Raw genomic sequence first — 18,539 nt, 5'->3', positions numbered from 1 at the left:
AAAGACCTGGGTGATAAGGTATAACTGCAGACTGATTGAGGGCCAGGCAAATGGGTTAACAGTCGATGAACATCAAGTAATGCAGAATGTTTGTGCCACCATAAAGCTCTATGCTAGATTCTCCAGAAAAATTTAAACTGAGGGAATAAGCCAGTAATTTTAATAGTGATATACTGTTAATTATATATTCTGATAAGTAGTATTTATATTACATACTCACACAGGACGATTGGGAGAGGCTCCTGAATCTGTCTTAAGCAAGCTTAATTCTACTCAGCTTCAATGGACAAACTCGCTTCTCAAAGGAAGTGGCCACGATTCTCACCGTTGTGGGCCTCCCCCGTGACGGTGCCCTCTCCAGGTGGATTCCCATCCTGGTCCCTCCATTTCCAGTCAATGCCCCGCACAACGCGGGCGCCTGGAACTATATACTTCATCACTTGGGAGCGGAATAGGCGTCTCTGTCGACGGAGGTTCGCCTCTGCCTCCTTCACAGCCTTCCCTGCAGACGGCAGAAAATTAATTCACAGAAACGGAAATGTGCATAAAACGGCTTTCACCACACATCAACACTTAGTATTCACACTACGTCTCATAAGGTCATTTAGCACATTCCCTACACTGATTTCCATTAGCCAAATCAAACGCATCCAAAAAAAATAATCATGTCTGAACACATATTTTCATATAGGATCAGTGAATTGTCAACTTAACAGCCTGTCAAATACAATAATGTACAGACAAGCACTTTTAAGGTCTGAAGGCTGCCTAACTGCCTGCTCATCTCCCGCCCCCCCTTGCTCACGGCATAATGGACAGCCTCTCGCCCAGCTCATCCTTACATACTCTGCTCACTGCACCGTACAGCTCCATTTGCCCACCTGCCTGTCAAAGCCATAATGAACCATGTCTCAGCCAGCTGGTCTTCACATACTCTGCCGTACAGTACCAGGTCCCTGCTTCTCAGCATAATGCAGTGTCTCACCCAGTTGATACTCACACACTCTACTCACTGCATCATACAGCTGTAGGTACCCACCCGCCAACCTGCCTGCGACATAATGTGCCTCTCACCCAGCTGGCCCTCACATACTCCGCTCACTGCACTGTACAGCTGCAGATACCAGCTCACTGGCCCCCTCGCTCACTTGCACCATAATGGAGCACCTCTCACCTAGCTGGTCCTCACACACTCCGCTCACTGCGCCATACAGCTCCAGGCCTGACAGTGACAGGTAATGTGTCTGCCCGCTAGCGTTCTTCCCCATCTGCTTGATACGGATGTGCCTCCAGCCCTGCTTCTCTTCTTTGGAAGGATCCAGAGGCCAAGTGGCTGTAGATCTGACACATGGATACAAAATGTCATGGTTATTACAGGATTTTGAAGTTTGCCTAAATATATATTCCCTATTGGAAAGATCTTTCTGAGCCTTCCAAGGGACTTTCAAGCCCATACCATACTTCATATAAACAAAATGGACTGTATGTGTAATGCAGTAACTCTGCAACCTGTTCAGTACTACATTCTAGAAGGACTGGATGGATCACCAGGAAATGTGGAAGTTAATAAACGTGTTTTTACCAGAATGCTCAGATTCCCTGTGATCTGTAGATCTGAAACTATACATATTAATTTATTGCACATTCTATATGTCGCATCTCAAACTGAGGAGTGATCACACAGCACATGACACGGGTGCAAACTCAAGTCCTCTCATTTCCCAAAAGACTTAATTGCATGGCTACACCGACATGTTCTTTTGCATAAAAAACAGAACCTAATCACGTGACAAATTGGTGACAAATCAACACAATACAAAAAATATTGCCAAAAAAGTATATACACACTTGCCTGATGGCTGAACTCAAGCTCTGAATGCTGAATGGTTAAATGTGGTTAATCACTCCATTTCAGAGACACACACACACACACACACACACAGTTGAGTTGAGAACAAACATGGAGTCCAAGTGCAGGATCAGACAATACCGGTGCCCCCTGGAGCTCTACATTAAGCCACAATAAATCAGGATCGATAGACCTGCATGTGGTCTTTTACCACTCTCTTGTACTAGCACTAAGTGACTAAGCTCCCCCACAATACATTTTTCTGACTAGCTACTGGACCACTTGCAATAAAATTGTCTAATGAAGGTGGACTGGCAACAAAAAAAAAAAAATACAAATACAGACAATACAAATATAATTTTGAAAACTATCACACTGCAATGTATTCATGATTATATATCGCATTTGCAATAAATCACCAGGGCTTTAGATGATGGGTGAAACATTTGTCTGGATGCCAGTTTATGGGTACTATATGGAATTACTTACGCCCATAATTTGGTAAGCAGATTAGTAATGCACCTAAACTATTAGTAATCTGTATAAATGTAGCATATCCTTATGTTTAAAAAACATGTGGGACTTTAAATTGGGAAAAGCACCACCACAACACCCATGTATTTTTTACCTTATCAACAATATCTCCTTCTGCAAAAGACGTAATGCCCGCTGAGCTGTCCCTGTCTTTACTGCCACTTCAGTGCTTATCACTTCCACAATATGCCAAAACAGTAGTGTGTGGCATGCTCCGCTAACCAAATTTAATAAACATAAGGATAAACCAAATTCATACCGATTACTAGCTTATACACAATACACATCTCATTAATATTTTAGCAATAAACCTAATCTGCTTAAGTACTCTTATTCACTCAGGCATTCAAGTAAATATCCATATAGTACAGAAATGCCAGTGTTCTGACAAATGTTTCACCCATCTTCTAAAGCCATGGTGAGTACTATGTATGAGCCATATGATCACAAGTACATGAAGACGTGATATCATGCAGCCCTACATAAGCTATAGATTCCTAGAGAAGGAACTGTAATTAAGCCTGTAGTTTCTGCTGCTCAAGGAAGAATGCAACTAAAGCATTAGCCAGTCTCAATTTGATTGCTTTTTATAAATCAATATACCAGATAGAGTTAACAGCGTGGGACATACCCTGGCTCATTAAGACTACAGTCGTCCACATGGGTATAGAGTGTCATCCAGTTCTGGCCATCCTTGGACACTTGAAATACCCAGTTGCGAAGAGCAGAGCGGCCATAGCCACGGGCATGGCGGAGTGTGTAGGCAGAGGGGATGAACCACAGACCAAGGTCAATGGCAAACCAGGCATTCTTGTCATCATTGGTGTGGCAGTTGAGGGCAGAGCTATCCCGGCTCAGGATGTCCTCAAGACGACCGTATGGCAGGTTCCGGCCTTCTGACGAGGTTACTACCACAAGGCCATAGGCTGCCGGGTTCACCCACTCATAAGCAGTTCTTAAAGTAAGAAAGAACAGATTGGCTGGTTACGGGAAGCCGTTCATCAGATACACACACACATACAGCACTTGGAACAATAAATCTGAACTTGCTACCCTTGGATGAATTACCTACACCTGTTTAATAATCATTCATGCAAAAGACAACAGCAGAAAGGAAAGAACATCCTTACTTTGCATTAGTGCCGATCCAATATATAATTCCGTTCTCGTCAAAGTCATGCTGGTGTTTGAATGTAAATGTCTGGCCTTCACGTAGCTTTCTCACAAAGATAAACGAGGACCTGTCGAAGTCGTACCACTGCTTGGCAACCTGTCAAAAGAACAGAAAGTGACAAATATAATTTTGTCCAAAAAGCTGCGAGAGAAGGTAAGACACTGTAAGAGAGAGTCAATCTCACCATTTTGAGGAGATACTGCTCCAGGGACTCAACAGTGGCCAGCGGTTCCATTTTCAGCATCCGGCCTGTGCGGTCAATGAGTGCCGTCTCGCCTGGGGCACGCTCAAGGCGGAAGCGCAGTCTCCTGGTCAGAATCTGCATCACCAAACAAAAATGCCATTTGTTTGCAAACGAAAGATTGTTGTTTGCCCTCATGCTTCATTGACAAGGTTTGTTCTGTACATATGCTCAACTGTTAAACCTAGGATATTTTTTTCTAATAAAATGGTACATATCTTAATTTTTAATTAAAGGAAACATACACAGATTATTATTTCGAACTAAAATCAAAGTACAAACCGCTTGAAATGAAAACCTCTTATGAAAAAGGTCACAATTTAGTTTTAATGTAAAAAGCAAGATCCTGAAAAGTAGAAAATAAATAGTTTGCTTTTCTTGCAAACAAAATGAACCAGTGGATATCGTCTATCAAGGTGAAATTCATCGCTATAAGCGTATGACCATTAATTGTTTTTTTTTCTTGATGTCTCAGGCAAGATTACCATCTAACACTTGGGTATTAATTACACAAATATAAGGTAATAAAATGGACAGCGTAGCTACCGACTGAATTTTATTGACTCTCAAAATACAGTACAGCTGTTTCAAATGCTTTTCAAATTAAAGTACAGTAAAACCTCAGATTGTGAGCATAATTTGTTCCAGATACGTGCTCAAAATCTAAAGCACTTGTATATCAAAGCGAATTTTCCCATTAGAAATAATAGAAAGATGATTCATTCCACCGTACATAATATACAGCTTATTCTAGTTTCATTGCTACAATTCAGTGGCTCGTTTATGGAAGTTTATTATAAGTTTTGGTGAGTCTATATTTGTCATTGAGAGAAAATTACTTGTAGTAATCAAGTACTTGATTACTCTAAACAAATAATTTAAACAGTATTTATAAGGGAATGATTCTGTCCCAAGCTTTTTGATCCATATAAGCATTTGATCACTATAAGATTTCCACTGTATTTTAAATATTGCTAATGTAAAAGTGCTAATTGTTTTTAAAGCATTAACAGAACAAAAAAAAAAAACTGTTCAAATTTTGAAAGCCAAAGTTTCTACATACATTGAATTTAAACTGTGGATGGAGCACAAATATCTGTTTAATAATAACAGAAATGGCAGATGACATAGCAAAGTTATAAAATAACTGGCTCCTACTACATGGGATGCTGTGCTGCCTGTCAGTGTGGGAAGTTTAGAATGTGACACCTGTAGGATTATAGAGGAACTGCCAGGTTCCTTCCCCTCAAATCCAAACAAAAAATTTAAGTAACACTTTGTAATTGGAGTATAGCATTAGTCAAGTAAACTTCTTGGATATTGATTTGGTCAGTTAAAGAGCAGAGGCGGTTGTTAATCAGTTTCAGCTACTTTGGTGTTAATGAAATTAACAGGTGCACTAGAGGGGCAACGAGACAACCCCCAAAACAAGAATGGTTTAACAGCTAAAGACAATTTCCTCTTATCTTTTTTGACAGTTTTTTCACTAGTTTTCCATTTGGCTATGGTCAATGTCACTAGTGGTAGCATGAGGCGATTCCTGGACCCTACAGAGGTTGCACAGGTTGTTCAACTCTGCCAGGATGGTGCATCAATACGTGTGACTGCCAGAATGTTTGCTATGCCTCCCAGCACAGTCTCAAGGGCATGGAGAAGTTTCCTAGAGACAGGCAGTTACTCTAGGAGACTTGGACAGGGACGTAGAAGGTCCTTAACCCATCAGCAGGACTGGTATCTGCTCCTTTGTGCAGGTAGGAATAGGATGAGCACTGACAGAGCCCTACAAAATGACCACCAGCAGGCCACTGGTGTGAATGTCTTTCACCAATTAATCAGAAATAGACTTAATGAGGGTGGTCTGAAGGCCCAAAGTCCTCTAGTGGGCCCTGTGCTCATTGCCTGGCACCATGGAGCTCGACTGGCATTTGCCATAGAATACCAGAATTGGCAGGTCTGCCACTGGTGCCCTGTGCTTTTCACAGATGAGAACAGGCTCCACTCGAGTACATGTGACAGATGTGAAAGGGTCTGGAGAAGCCATGGAGAACATTATGCTGTCTGTAACATCTGTTCATCAATACCTTTTTGGTGGAGGGTCAGTGATAACCAAGGAGGAATGAACAGACCTCTACAGGCTAGACAACGGCACCTTGACTGCTATTAGGTATCGGGATGACATCCTTGGACTCCCTTTCAGACCCTATGCTAGTGCAGTGGGTTCTGGGTTCCTCCTGGTGCACGACAATGCCCAGACGCAGGTGGCGAGCGTATGTAGGCAGTTCCTGGAGGATGAAGGAATTGATACCATTGACCCCACCCCACACTCGCCTGACCTAAACCCAATAGAACACTTCTGGAAAATTGCATTTCAGTCCATCCGACGCCACCAAGTTGCACCTCAGACTGTCCAAGAGCTCAGTGATGACCTGGTCCAGATCTGGGAGGTGATCCCCCAGGACACCATCCGTCGTCTCATTAGAAACATGCCCCAATGTTGTCAGGCATGCATACAAGCACAAGGGGGCCAAACAAACTACTGAGTACGATTTTGAGTTGCTGTAATGAAATTTTGGCAAAATTGACTAACCTGCTGCATCATTTTTTCACTTTGACTTTCGGGGCATTTTTGAATTCAGACCTATGCAGGTTGATCATTTTCATTTCAATCAAATAATGTGGCATTCTTTCATTCCTACCATATTACCCAGTCCATATCAGTATAGAAATCTAGCATGATTTTTTTTCCCCCTTGAGATCTGATGTTTTCAAAGCATTCCTTTAATTGTTTTGAGCAGTGTATATAAATGGACGGTTAATAAAAAAATAGATTTCGGAGTTAGTGTAATGATACATAAATTGCTGTACAAAAGAATCACAATAAAAAACAATTGATTTTTCCCACCTATCTCTAAGATACACACACACACACACACGCGCGCGCACGCACCGACAAACAAACAAAACAAGCAATCCAGCTTTATTTAGCAGTATAAAGTTAATAAAAAAGAAGGCTAACTTATGGGCCTAGAGCAGGGCTGGCTAGTCTTATCCAGAAAGGGCTGTTGTGTATGTGGGTTTTTTCTGCAACTCCCTAATTAGATTACTAATTAGAGGACTGACTGAAAAGTTCTAAATCCTAGGTTTTAACAGCTGACCTAAAGGTTATCCCAATAGCCTGCACACACACTGGTCCTTTGCGGATAAGATTGGCCACCCCTGGCCTAGAGCAAGCCCTTATAATTCACAGACAAACACATGCTGAACTAAAGACCAAAGTGGAAGAAATACCTGCAAGTTGTACGTTGAGCCTGGTGTGTCATACAGATGTAGAGGTAGCCTTTCAATGGACTCCAGCACAGCTATTAGCTTTCGAATTAAGGCAACTGCAGGTCGGCTGGATGGGGTCAAAGTAATGTGACTAGAAAAACATCAATGCAGTCATCATACGTAATGTTAACAAAAGCTCGGGAGATTACCTTTCGTCATCTTCATTTTCACTGAACGCAGCTTTAAATACATTGATTCTTTCCATTAATGGCTTGCAATCGTGCTTCACATCCAGATCCACACTCTATCAAAAGAAAGGAAAAAATATGGCTGCAATGTTTTTAACCTGTAACGCTGGAAAGCACACAACAAAATGCATCACTAAACATGATCATGAAAACCCCTGTTTTATAGACTGCAGAATAATGGCAGGGGGAATACAGAACTGAACCTTATATCCATTGCAGTGCCTATTAGTGCTTGAAAACTATTTTTCTGATTGGCTTACAAATCATTAAGAGTTTTATGTGTTTTATGACCACAGTATTTTTTCCCCCAAAGATTTAATGTCTGACTTTTTTTCCAAAGTTACGGTACCCCCAACTTCCTGAGATAAATGTAATTTCCTGAGATAAAGGTTCCAAATGAAAATGAATTTTTACATAAATCTGATTACACCTCAGAAACTGTTAGGCCCATTAAGGTGAGCAAATAATTTTAGGAGCTGAGATGCTGTCATCATTAATACTTAAACTTTTTAAATGTTTAAATGTTTTAAATGTTAACAGACTACTGTATTCTTTATCTGGGCTTCCAGTAAGGGTACTTTTCCCACAGTACTTTTGGTACTTTCCTTTTTGCAATTCCAGTCCAGTACCAGTACCAAAAGTGCCAAACCAGCTGAGGTACTTTTTTGGTACTGTGGTGTGGGGCTTAACACTTTCTTTGTCGAACGTTTATGCAAATAATCTGCATCTGACACACAATACAAACCATGCCGATCTCAGAAAACAACAATAAATTAAGTTAAAAAATTAATTAATTGCAATCTCATCTGAATTACAGATACAACAAAAAGACCAGGATCACATGACAAGAAATTAAATATGTACTTTGTTTAATGTACTAGGACAGCACGCTATATGCGTATTTATGGCAATGGAAAACCGACACCTTGAAGTATAGTACTTTTGGTACTTTCTCGCTGGTGCGGTGAAAAAGAGCCCCAACACAACAGAAATAGTAAAAACCAGTGCACTATTAAAGATCTCTGTGATGTGCTTACATTATTCAGGACAGTAAAAAGTGCCTGCACTAGACCACTGCTACACATTTCATATGGGGAGATAGTGTTTTCATCCTTCAGGACCACGATTAAGTTTTCTAGAGCAGTTTTCATCAGGTCTCGCCAGGTACTCTCCCCTTCAATACACTGCAAGACACAAAATGGCACAAATACATGCTTTTATATTACACACTCCTTCAAAGACAATCAAACAACAGCTGTGATTTTCCTAGTTTCACTTAGCAGCACCAAAGCCAGCTATAGGTTGATGAGCAAACAAATCAGGAATGAGGACGAAAGCATTAATTAATGTCATGGCGATGGTGCTGCTGCTGGAACATTTGAAATGCAGCAGAATAAGTGCTGCTCCACCTGTCTGTTTGTGTGCAGCTCCCACGCAGACTCCAGCTGGGTAGCAATGTTCCTGAGGGTGACCACTACACCCCTTGGCATGCTCTCGACTGCTTTAAAGTGATCGTCATACAAATCCCGAGCCATGGCCTTAACCTGGACATAAATACAAATGAAACTAGAATCAGTGCTGTCAGAATCTCTTTTAAATACTTAGTAAAATGAACTTCATCCAAGGGAGACAAAAGAAGGACAATACAACAAATCATGTTTAACAGTTAAAGGAGTTTTACATATAGGAAATACAGGGCGATCATCTGTAAGTACAACTATGTTAGTCAGCATACAATACTTTGCATTTATGCTATGCTCCCAACCTTTTTGTAAAGTTTACGCTTGTCTTTCCAAAAATTGGACTGATTAAATAAAGACTGTTATTAATATTTTCATCCCAATCAGCTTGCCAGATATTCATTATATGAGAAAAGAGTAGAGGTTCGAGATGTAAAGGTGGCACTAAGCACTTCTATATATCTGAGTTTAGGGCTTTCTTGGCAGTGGTATCTGCCTGTCCATTGCCAGGCACTCTGGAATGACCTCGCACCAAACAAAATTTAAAGAAAAAAAAAGAAAAAAAGTACAATGTTCTTCTGTAGCACTGTGTACACAGTCGAAGAACAATATACTCTAGCCCCCCCCGTCAGATCTAGCCAGCGGGGGAGTTAAAAAAGAAAAAAAGAAAAAACAGTATCTAATGGTAAGCATTAACAACTAGTTTTAGCATCCGCATGACAGTACATCACAGCGAAAACAAGAAGAAATCCTAAGTCATGAGTCTGGAACATACGGCTGATTGTCTTCTGTACTTAGAGTTTGCCTTTCCACCTGTGCAACAACTACAGGAAAGAATGGTAAAAATGTAAAATGTAAAAATAAAAAAAGTCTTCTAAAAGTGGTATAAAAGTAGCCTCAAATGTTTTCTGAAGTACTAGGCAACACCACGGTTGCTAGGATATTATGCTGCCAATACTCTAATGCTAAGCCATGATTTTATTGTAGTTTTACCTTTTGTTTAGTTTTCTCCAACTTAGACTTTAGCTTTCTTCCTCTTTTTCCAGTCCATCCTGTGACAAACTCAGATCCTAGATACAGAATGAGGTACAATGAGCACTCCAAAAGGCACGGCCACAAGTCATGTGTACTCTGATGTGCCACTGGTGATCATCACCCTGCACACTTACCTACAAACTTACCAAGTGAAGTTTCTGCTGTAAAGGAATGCTTGGTTCCTCTGTTGGACTCAAATACAAATCCAGGTAGGTCCTCTTTAAGTATAGTAGCCTGCTGGCCATCTGAGTTGTGAATAGCGATTTCACCCTCTTTGAGGCAAGTAAGTGACCAGTTACCCACAGTCAGTTTGGTGGGACCCACTGTTGACAGGACAGGCTGGCTGGCACTGGCTGGCTTCACTTGACTCCGCGCTCGCTGCAACTTTTCAAGGAACTCACTCCTACTCTCTGTTTCAGGACAAAGATCACCCAAAATATTTTAACCTTTAACATTGTGCAGATGGTGTAGGTTCTAGAAAATCACTGCTGTACTTTGTCAGTACAGAAGCTACAAAAACTCAAGTAAATACACAAAACAAATGCTAAACAGTTAATAGTAGCCAGAAAGTCTTTACATCTCCACTGCTTTCTTCTTCGAGAAAAACAGTTGCCAGCAGGTACAGCACACCTTAAATTACTGCATGAGGTGGGCAAGGAATACCTGAGCTGTCAGAGCCGCCCTCAGGGCTGCCACTAGAATACATGGTAGCCAGCTTCCCATCTAAGATGAAACGAAACCAGCCATTGCTTCCATTGGACAGCTCAAGGGCAGCAGCATCGCTCCAGATGTACAGACAATCTCGGCCCCTGATGATGGACCAGTCCCGCCAGTGGTATGGCTTCCCCTGTTGTATCTCTTTGGCGTCTTCTTGGGGCTCATCCTCCTTCACAAATGGAAACAGCATATGAATGCAAAATACATCCTAAAATGTCTCTAATACCCATCACCACATCACACTAGTTCCAGATGGGATGAGTTAAAAACTATTCAAGATGTGGTACAGAATAAATGAGGTTCATGAACATACTGAATTTAAAGAAAAAAATACTTAATTTATTCAAAACATTAGCATTTTGATTAATCATTGTTGTTTTTCCATTGTTAGGTGGACAGTATTACATATTAGATCCCTAAGTGTCTGTGCTTTGGAAAAGATCATCAATCCTCGGTTACCTTCTCTGGTTTAGTTTCCTCCTCATTTTCATCATCAGAAACCGGGCCAGCGAGTGTGGAAACTTTATTTATAACACCCAGTCTGGCCAGCTGGTCTAGGAAGACATCTCCACCTTTGTCAACAAGGTCCCTGATAATTTGCAGTGCTAAAAGATGTCCATCATCATCATCCTGGTAGAAGAACAGACTATATTAACCAACAGCAATGACAAAGGCATTTCTGACCAGCATTAAATTTTCACAACATTAAATAAAACATGCAAACATAATGCCCAAAGCAGGACATCACCCCCCACTCAAGAAACACACAAACATATACCAAGATTAGCGTTACCTGTTTAAATAAAAAACGTGCCTCGCACACTAGTAACATGTTTTTTGAACAATGTCTCTAAAAGACTTGAGATTACCTCTTGGTCAAGAACAGTGGCAGTGATCTCCACTAAGACCGTGGGGAGGTTGTGCCCAGCGTCAGAGTCACACACCTCTTTCAGAAGCGCTTCTGAGCTATAGTGGATCATTTTCCTAATAAGAGCCAGGCTGGCTTTTCTGTATGACAAAGAACTCAGATTACATTGGGAATGGAATTCATCATGCGAATACAGCAAATGTAGCCATTTGCAGATATATTCATTTTGAAAAACTGTACCTAATGGAGGGCAGCATGGTTTGCTGGAAAGTCTGTGCAAATACTGGAAGCAGCCTCCTCAGGTAGATAGGTGCCATTTCAGGATCCCCCTTTGGTTCATTGCTCTCCTCTTCCTCCTTGTTTAAATCTTTCTTTTTCTTATCATCTCCTTTGTTGACAGGACACATCCAGTCTCCTGTCACAAAGTCACATTTTTCAGAGCCATGATATGCAAGATGAAAGACAACAAAAGGTCAAACAGAAATCATACGGTATAGTGATTATACGGTATATAACCATCTGTGCCCTGTAAGCTCACCAGGAGACTGTAGGATAGCCACGACCTCACTGTGTCCCCTCTCCCTTGCTTTATCAAGTGGTGTTTTTCCATCTTCATCCCTCAGGTCTGGATTGGCTCCATGTCGCAATAAAGTCTACAGGAATTAGATTTTAAAGGCATGCATATTATATGAAGCCCTATTTACAACACAAGTAAGCTCTCAAAGCTCTGTACAGTGTCTATTCAAAACCTTTGCTACTTGGGGCCGTCCAAAGCAGGCAGCATAATGTAATGAAGAGGACCTCTGACCCCTGTTCACATCAGCACCCCTTTCGCAAAGAAACTCCACCTGTACAGAAAAAAAACACACAGAAACTCAACTGGCAGATTTTTAATAGAATCCAATAATATTCCTTCTTGGTTGCAAGCAATGAGAGGTTCTACAGTCGTGATGCTGCAACTAGAATCCACAGCTAAAATCAAATCAGTTAGTGTCTTACCAGGGAAACTGATGGAGATTCATTTACTGGACCACTGACAACAGGTTCAAAAGTTAGGCCACCAATACACAAGTGTAAAATCAGCCCTTAAATATATTTCAAAATAAATCAAATATTGCAAATTATGAGTATTAACTTAAAATGAAGGTCTTTCCAGTTAAGCACACTATAAATAGTTGTCAGGTTACTGTTTTTAGAGCCATTTTGCAAATTGGTTTCAGATTTAGATTTTAGTTTTTTTGTTCATAATCATTCATCTTCTGTTTTAAAAGCAGTGTGGAGGCTTTGTTAAATACACGTAACACAGATATAAGCTTAGGCATATAGTTTACTTTTGACTTTATTTTGAGACTTCTGTTTGCAATAGACGCTCCTCTACTTACGAACTTTCAACTTACAAACTTTCAGACATACGAACGAAGAGGACTACAAGTCCAAATTGTGTTCATTGGGCTCCCGTTTCCTGTCTGCAACATGAAGGTTTTTTTCTGCACGCCAATTCGGCCTAGTACAACTTCTGGCCGCTACTCCCATTGCGCAGCAGCGTAGCGTGTGTAATCCTAGCATCGTAGTTCTTTGTGCTTGTGTATACCTTTAAATGATATTGAATAACGACATACGAACATTTCAAGTTACGAACGGCTGTTCGGAACGCATCTCATTCGTAAGTAGAGGAGCGCCTGTAATGAAAATATCTATACTGTATTTTTTTTTTATACTATATATCGGGCATCTTTATTCTGCCTAAAAATATCAAGATATGGGTTTTGCTTCATATAGCCCAGCCCAATTTCACCATTATATATAGGTTACTTTAGCAAGATATGCACACTTATCTCCTAATGAAATAGGGGGTGCCTCAGACCTAAGACAAACAAATTAATTAGTGGAAAAAATCATTTAGTAAGTCTTGGTAATTCAAATAAACCATATGAGTGTCAGATGAAATTTATTGCATTAATTAAAATAGTAATTAAAACGCAAATGTAGCCCCACTCCTCACAGGCTCCAAAACAGGCACAAAACATTCCTCATCATTATGCTTGATTTCTGTTTTTGATATACTGTTGTGAAAAAGATGACTAATTGGACTGGTTTCAGTATAGTTAATTTTTTAAATAACTCCTCATAAGAATAAGCACAGAATATGGGATGCCATTTAAGATCATTATAGATATAGTAGATATTTGTACAGTTTCATAATATTTTTAGTAAACAGATAAGGCAATTCATGTTCATCCATTAAAACTATACATATTCTCTGAATATGACCTTTGAATTCAACAGCCCAGATTCAATTTAACCATTGTTAAACCCAGAGGTTCCCAAACTTTTCTTGCCAGACCCACCCCCCCCCCCTTCATGCCCAGCCCTCCACCCCCGACACAGACACACGCAGATCTCCTTGTATCCTCTCTACATATTCCTGAACATCTGTAAAGTGGGTACGGCATGGCATTAGGTCTTTAAGGATACAGATTTAACTATCAAGCTAGTAATATGAAACATCGCACTAATTCTAAACTGGTTGCTTCCCATGGTTTGCACTGAGGCTTGTTTTCTTTCGCTTCAAATGTGAAAGTACAAATCCATATATCAGTACGTTTTTCCCTGTCTAAAGCCCACTGTGGCACAGATATAATTACAGAAAGACCTCAAAGGCAAATCTGCATGGATTCAACTTGTCAGATGGATACATGGTTTACATGCTAGAAACCAGTTAGAGCAACATTAACCAAATGATGTGCAACTAACGACATATGCTACTTCTGGTTGGCCAAGTAAAAAATTTGTTGCTTTCGGATATATTCATCTAATTTTTATTCAACGATGAAAGCATCATTTTTGATTCATATATTATTTTGTATTTTATTATTGTCTTGTTTTTGTCAATGAAAAAAATCTTCATTGAATAATCATTTTCTTCAATTTTCATCAGCTAAATTAACACTGGTTCAACCTTCCGGACACACCCCCCATGCTAGATTTGTGCTTGCAGTTTAACCCAATTCCAATATTCTGCTTTGCAATTTCAAGAATATTACTATTTTTTTGCCATGCTAATCATCCTTTATCTTTTTAATATACAACAAAAGAAAACATTTTAACATACCATTTCTTGTGTGCCAAATGCTGAAGCCCAGTTTAAGAGAGTCTGTCCTACATCATCCATGAAATTGACTTCAAAAGCTAAAAGAAAAAAAAATGGAGAAATCAACAGAAAAACTATACTCCGAAAATTTTTTTTTAATTCACTTGCAAACTACAAAAAACTGACACATATAGTAAAATCTGAGAATGTCCTCAAAATCCTCTTTTCATAAATCCACAAAGTTCTCAGGAAGTGAGCAAGTACCTCCAGTGTCGATGGCGTCAATAAGCGCATCGGTGTCCTTGCTGCGGATACAGTCAATGAGCTGTCGGTGTGAGCGTTCCCCTGAGCTGTCGAGCCTGCGGAGGCCGGGAATGCGGCCAGTGGACCCAGCGGTGGACTTTGGCAGAGCTTTACGACCCTCGAACAGCAGCACAAGTAGCAGGTCCACCAGCCGCATGGTGTCCAGCACACAGCGCTCATCACCCTGCAGTGCACTTTCCATGGAGTCGGGCAGCTCGGAGCGCAGCAGGTCCTGAACACAGACAACAGTGAATAGCACAGTGACTTAATCAACAGTACTAAGTTCATTCAGGCCCATTAGCAGCTCATTCTCTGTCTATTCTGTTCTTTTTTCCACCCTACTACTCACAGCCAGCAGGCACTACTAACTGCGCATATCATCGTTATCCGATGAAAACCACATATATCCAAAATTCCATTATTTTAGGAGCTTGAAAAAAATGCACTCAGAAACTACGTCACAAAATGATATAAAATGATACAAAATAAAATGATGAGACACCTTTAGTACTACAAATAGAAACATATTCTTAGTCATCAGAACGGTTTAATGTTTTAAATATACGGCAACAATCCACACAAGTGTATGTCAGTCAACAAGATACAAACTAATCTTACTTCATATTCACAATTAATAATAATATTAGTTAAGCAATTTGGCTATCAATGTAAAGTTGATAAAATTAACAATATAAAGTAATTCATACAAATGAACGTCATGATCAAATGTTAACTATTACCACTAGAGCTGGGCGGTATGACCAAAAAATTATATCACGGTATTCTGCCAGTTATATCGGTTTCACAGTATACAACGGTATTTTTTTTAAAAGCATGACTGGGCATGTACCACATTTTACAGGAGATTATATATATATATATATTTTTTTTTTCTTTTTACATTTTTGCATTGTTCCCACATTAACTATATTATTTTATTAGCAATTGTGCCTATCCGCTACCTTAATGATAACATACAGCTAACGTGTTTGTTGGCTAACTGTTTATAAATCAACAGCTAATGTTAAATTCTGCTGGCCAAGTTAACATTTTTCATAAGTGTTTAATAGTTCAGTGTTGCTGGAAAGCAAGCTTTACTGACCTCGCAAAATTTCTCATAAAGACTGGGATGTTGGTCTTTAAGATGCTTCGCCAAGTTTGACGTGCTACTTGACTTCGTTGCCACAACTTTGTACCACTGTTTGCATAGAGGCTTATCGACACCCTTAGCCTTTCTATGCTGGTCTGCAAAATACTTCCAAACGGCACTTTTTTTTTTTTTTTACATTGAGAGTAAGGGAGGGGCTGCGCGGGTGTGCATGTGTGCACGTGCGCCTGTGCTGTAGTGGTGCTGTGTGGCGAATCTATCTAATCAGATACTAATCTTTAATATGGATTAGCATCTGAGAATCGATTCTTGACAACCCCAATGTATTTTCAACTCCATCGTCAGCTATATCTTCCGTTTCTGATCTTTCGTAGTACATTTGTAGCGGTGCAGCAGTGAAAAAGGTCACCCCTTAAACAATTTCCAGCTGTGCCACTTTCCAAACGTTGTGTAGGTCATTTAAACCAGTATTGCGGTATAAGAAAAAATCACATCATAACAATAACAAAAAATGCTTTTCAGTATGAACTGGTATACCGCCCAGCACTAATAAATAACCATAAATACTAGTTAATAGATGACTTCATAAAACATTGATTCATTGGTAAGTTAGATGTCAAACGACAGTAAAGCGAAGAATGGACAAATACATCTATAGTAAGAAGTCAGAATCAAAGAATCAAAAAGAGGACATATGTGGTATTCACTGGACAGCGACAACGTGGTGCAGATAAAAATCAACTTAACCTTTGACGGTCTAAGGGTAGGAAACACACTTTCACTGACTGGGGCATGGTCACACATTTCATTCAATATCATAAACATAATTCATGGCAAATAAATTATCCATCCATCCATTTTCCAAACCGCTTATCCTACTGGGTTGCGGGGGGTCCGGAAGCAATGGGCATGAGGCAGGGAACAACCCAGGATGGGGGGGCCAGCCCATCGCAGGGCACACTCACACACCATTCACTCACACATGCACTCCTACAGGCAATTTAGCAAGCCCGAATAGCTTCAGCATGTCCTTGGACTGTGGGGGGAAACCGGAGTACCTGGAGGAAACCCCACGACGACATGGGGAGAACATGCAAACTCCACACACATGTAACCCAGGCGGAGACTCGAACCATAGAAATGCAGATGATATATATCTGTAACACCTGATGATACCAGTACTTTACACCTATCTACCATCAATAATTGTATAAATAATCATTTTAACTAAGTGAAGAACAGATGAAAAAGGAATTAGACTAGGACATCTGGCTCCACAGACCAAAGCGTAAGTTGATAAACACTGACAGCATCACTGTGTGCCTTCTTCCACTTCTTTCACCATTGCATAGGTGTAAGCCAGGCTGCAGTGTTACAACTATTCCGTGTCCTTTCAGTGTTGCTGTGCTCTGTAATCACAAGCAATTTTCTCTGGGATAATAAAAGCATTTTGAACTTGAATTAAGGAACACAACAAATCCTAACCAAACGCTGCATGATGCTGAGTAGTTGACTCATGCTTTCATCTTTTCTCACCTTTTTGGAGTATGCAAAAAAAAAGAACAGGATGCAGCAAGAATGCTCATACATAAAAAGGGAGAACTCTTACTATAATTGCACTGCCTTTCAATTTAAAAATAATTTTAAAATCCTTTCTTTAGTTTCTAAAAATCTTAATGGTTTAGTACCTTAATACATCCCTGTATTTAAGACTCCAAAATTTTTAAGATGCCCAATTTGGTGTAGATCAGGTGTCGGTCGAAGGCAGGAGCCTCGATGAACCGATTGTTGGCAACCGAAACTGGCTCTCGGCACAAGGAGCGTAACCTCTCTGGTAGGAAAGGGGGATGAGCTGGTGAGGGAGATAGAGGGATACCGAGTGTGACTGGGAGGAATGGCCTGCTTGATCCAAGTGGCGACCAAATATTGAACTTCTGTGTGAACAGAAACCAAGAGGAGGAGTTTAAGTATTTTAGGGTCTTGTCCACAACTGAGGGAAGAACAAAGAGGAAGATCAACAGATGGATCAGTGCAGTGTAAGCAGTAACGTGGACACTGTACCGTTCTATCATGGGGAAGAGGAAACTGAGCTGGAAGACAAAGCTCTCGATTTCCCAGTCAATCTACGTTCCTACCCTCAATGAGTTTCCTCTCCAGGGTGTCTGAGCTCAGCCTTAGATATAGGGTGAGGAGCTTGAACATTTGGGAGGGGCTCAAAGTAGAGCCGCTGCTTCTCCACATCGAAAAGAACCAGCTGAGATGGTTCAGAACTCTATTTAGGATGGCTCTATCAGGAGGTGTTTTGGGCATGACTAACCAGGAAGAGGCCCCAGGGTAGACCCTGGAAACACTGGAGAGATTTTATCTCAGGGCCTGAGAACGCCCCTGGAGGAGCTGGCTGGTGAAAGGGAGGTCTGGGCATCCCTACTTAGACTGCTGCCCCTGCGACCAGACCCCAGACCAGCAGCAGGAAATGGATGGATAGAAGGAAGATGCTCAAGTTCTGGTCAACTAGACATTCCTTGAAAGAAAACCAGCGAAGCAGCTTTTTGTTTTTATGCCCCAAAGATCTGTAAGGCATCCGAGATTTCTAGTTTTAAAAAACTGCTCAAATTTTATTTTAGTTTTAATTAGTACTTTTTGT

General features: G+C 40.5%; 1 protein-coding gene across 1 annotated transcript in view; it reads right to left on the bottom strand.

Moving 5' to 3' along the window:
- Positions 1–18,539, bottom strand: part of hectd1 (HECT domain containing 1) — a 57,814-nt gene that overhangs the window by 15,236 nt on the left and 24,039 nt on the right. Inside the window, 19 exon segments of the mRNA XM_048974904.1 lie at positions 326–502; positions 1,175–1,341; positions 3,015–3,338; positions 3,514–3,653; positions 3,742–3,876; positions 7,087–7,192; positions 7,275–7,369; positions 8,351–8,497; positions 8,723–8,857; positions 9,767–9,843; positions 9,955–10,218; positions 10,472–10,694; positions 10,985–11,155; positions 11,395–11,533; positions 11,634–11,808; positions 11,932–12,046; positions 12,143–12,241; positions 14,506–14,582; positions 14,749–15,019. Of these exon segments, the coding sequence (XP_048830861.1) occupies positions 326–502; positions 1,175–1,341; positions 3,015–3,338; positions 3,514–3,653; positions 3,742–3,876; positions 7,087–7,192; positions 7,275–7,369; positions 8,351–8,497; positions 8,723–8,857; positions 9,767–9,843; positions 9,955–10,218; positions 10,472–10,694; positions 10,985–11,155; positions 11,395–11,533; positions 11,634–11,808; positions 11,932–12,046; positions 12,143–12,241; positions 14,506–14,582; positions 14,749–15,019 (3,037 nt within the window).

Source organism: Brienomyrus brachyistius, chromosome 14 (genome assembly GCF_023856365.1).
Source record: "Brienomyrus brachyistius isolate T26 chromosome 14, BBRACH_0.4, whole genome shotgun sequence".
Lineage (NCBI taxonomy): Eukaryota > Metazoa > Chordata > Actinopteri > Osteoglossiformes > Mormyridae > Brienomyrus > Brienomyrus brachyistius.
This window is presented reverse-complemented; position numbering and strand designations above follow the sequence as displayed.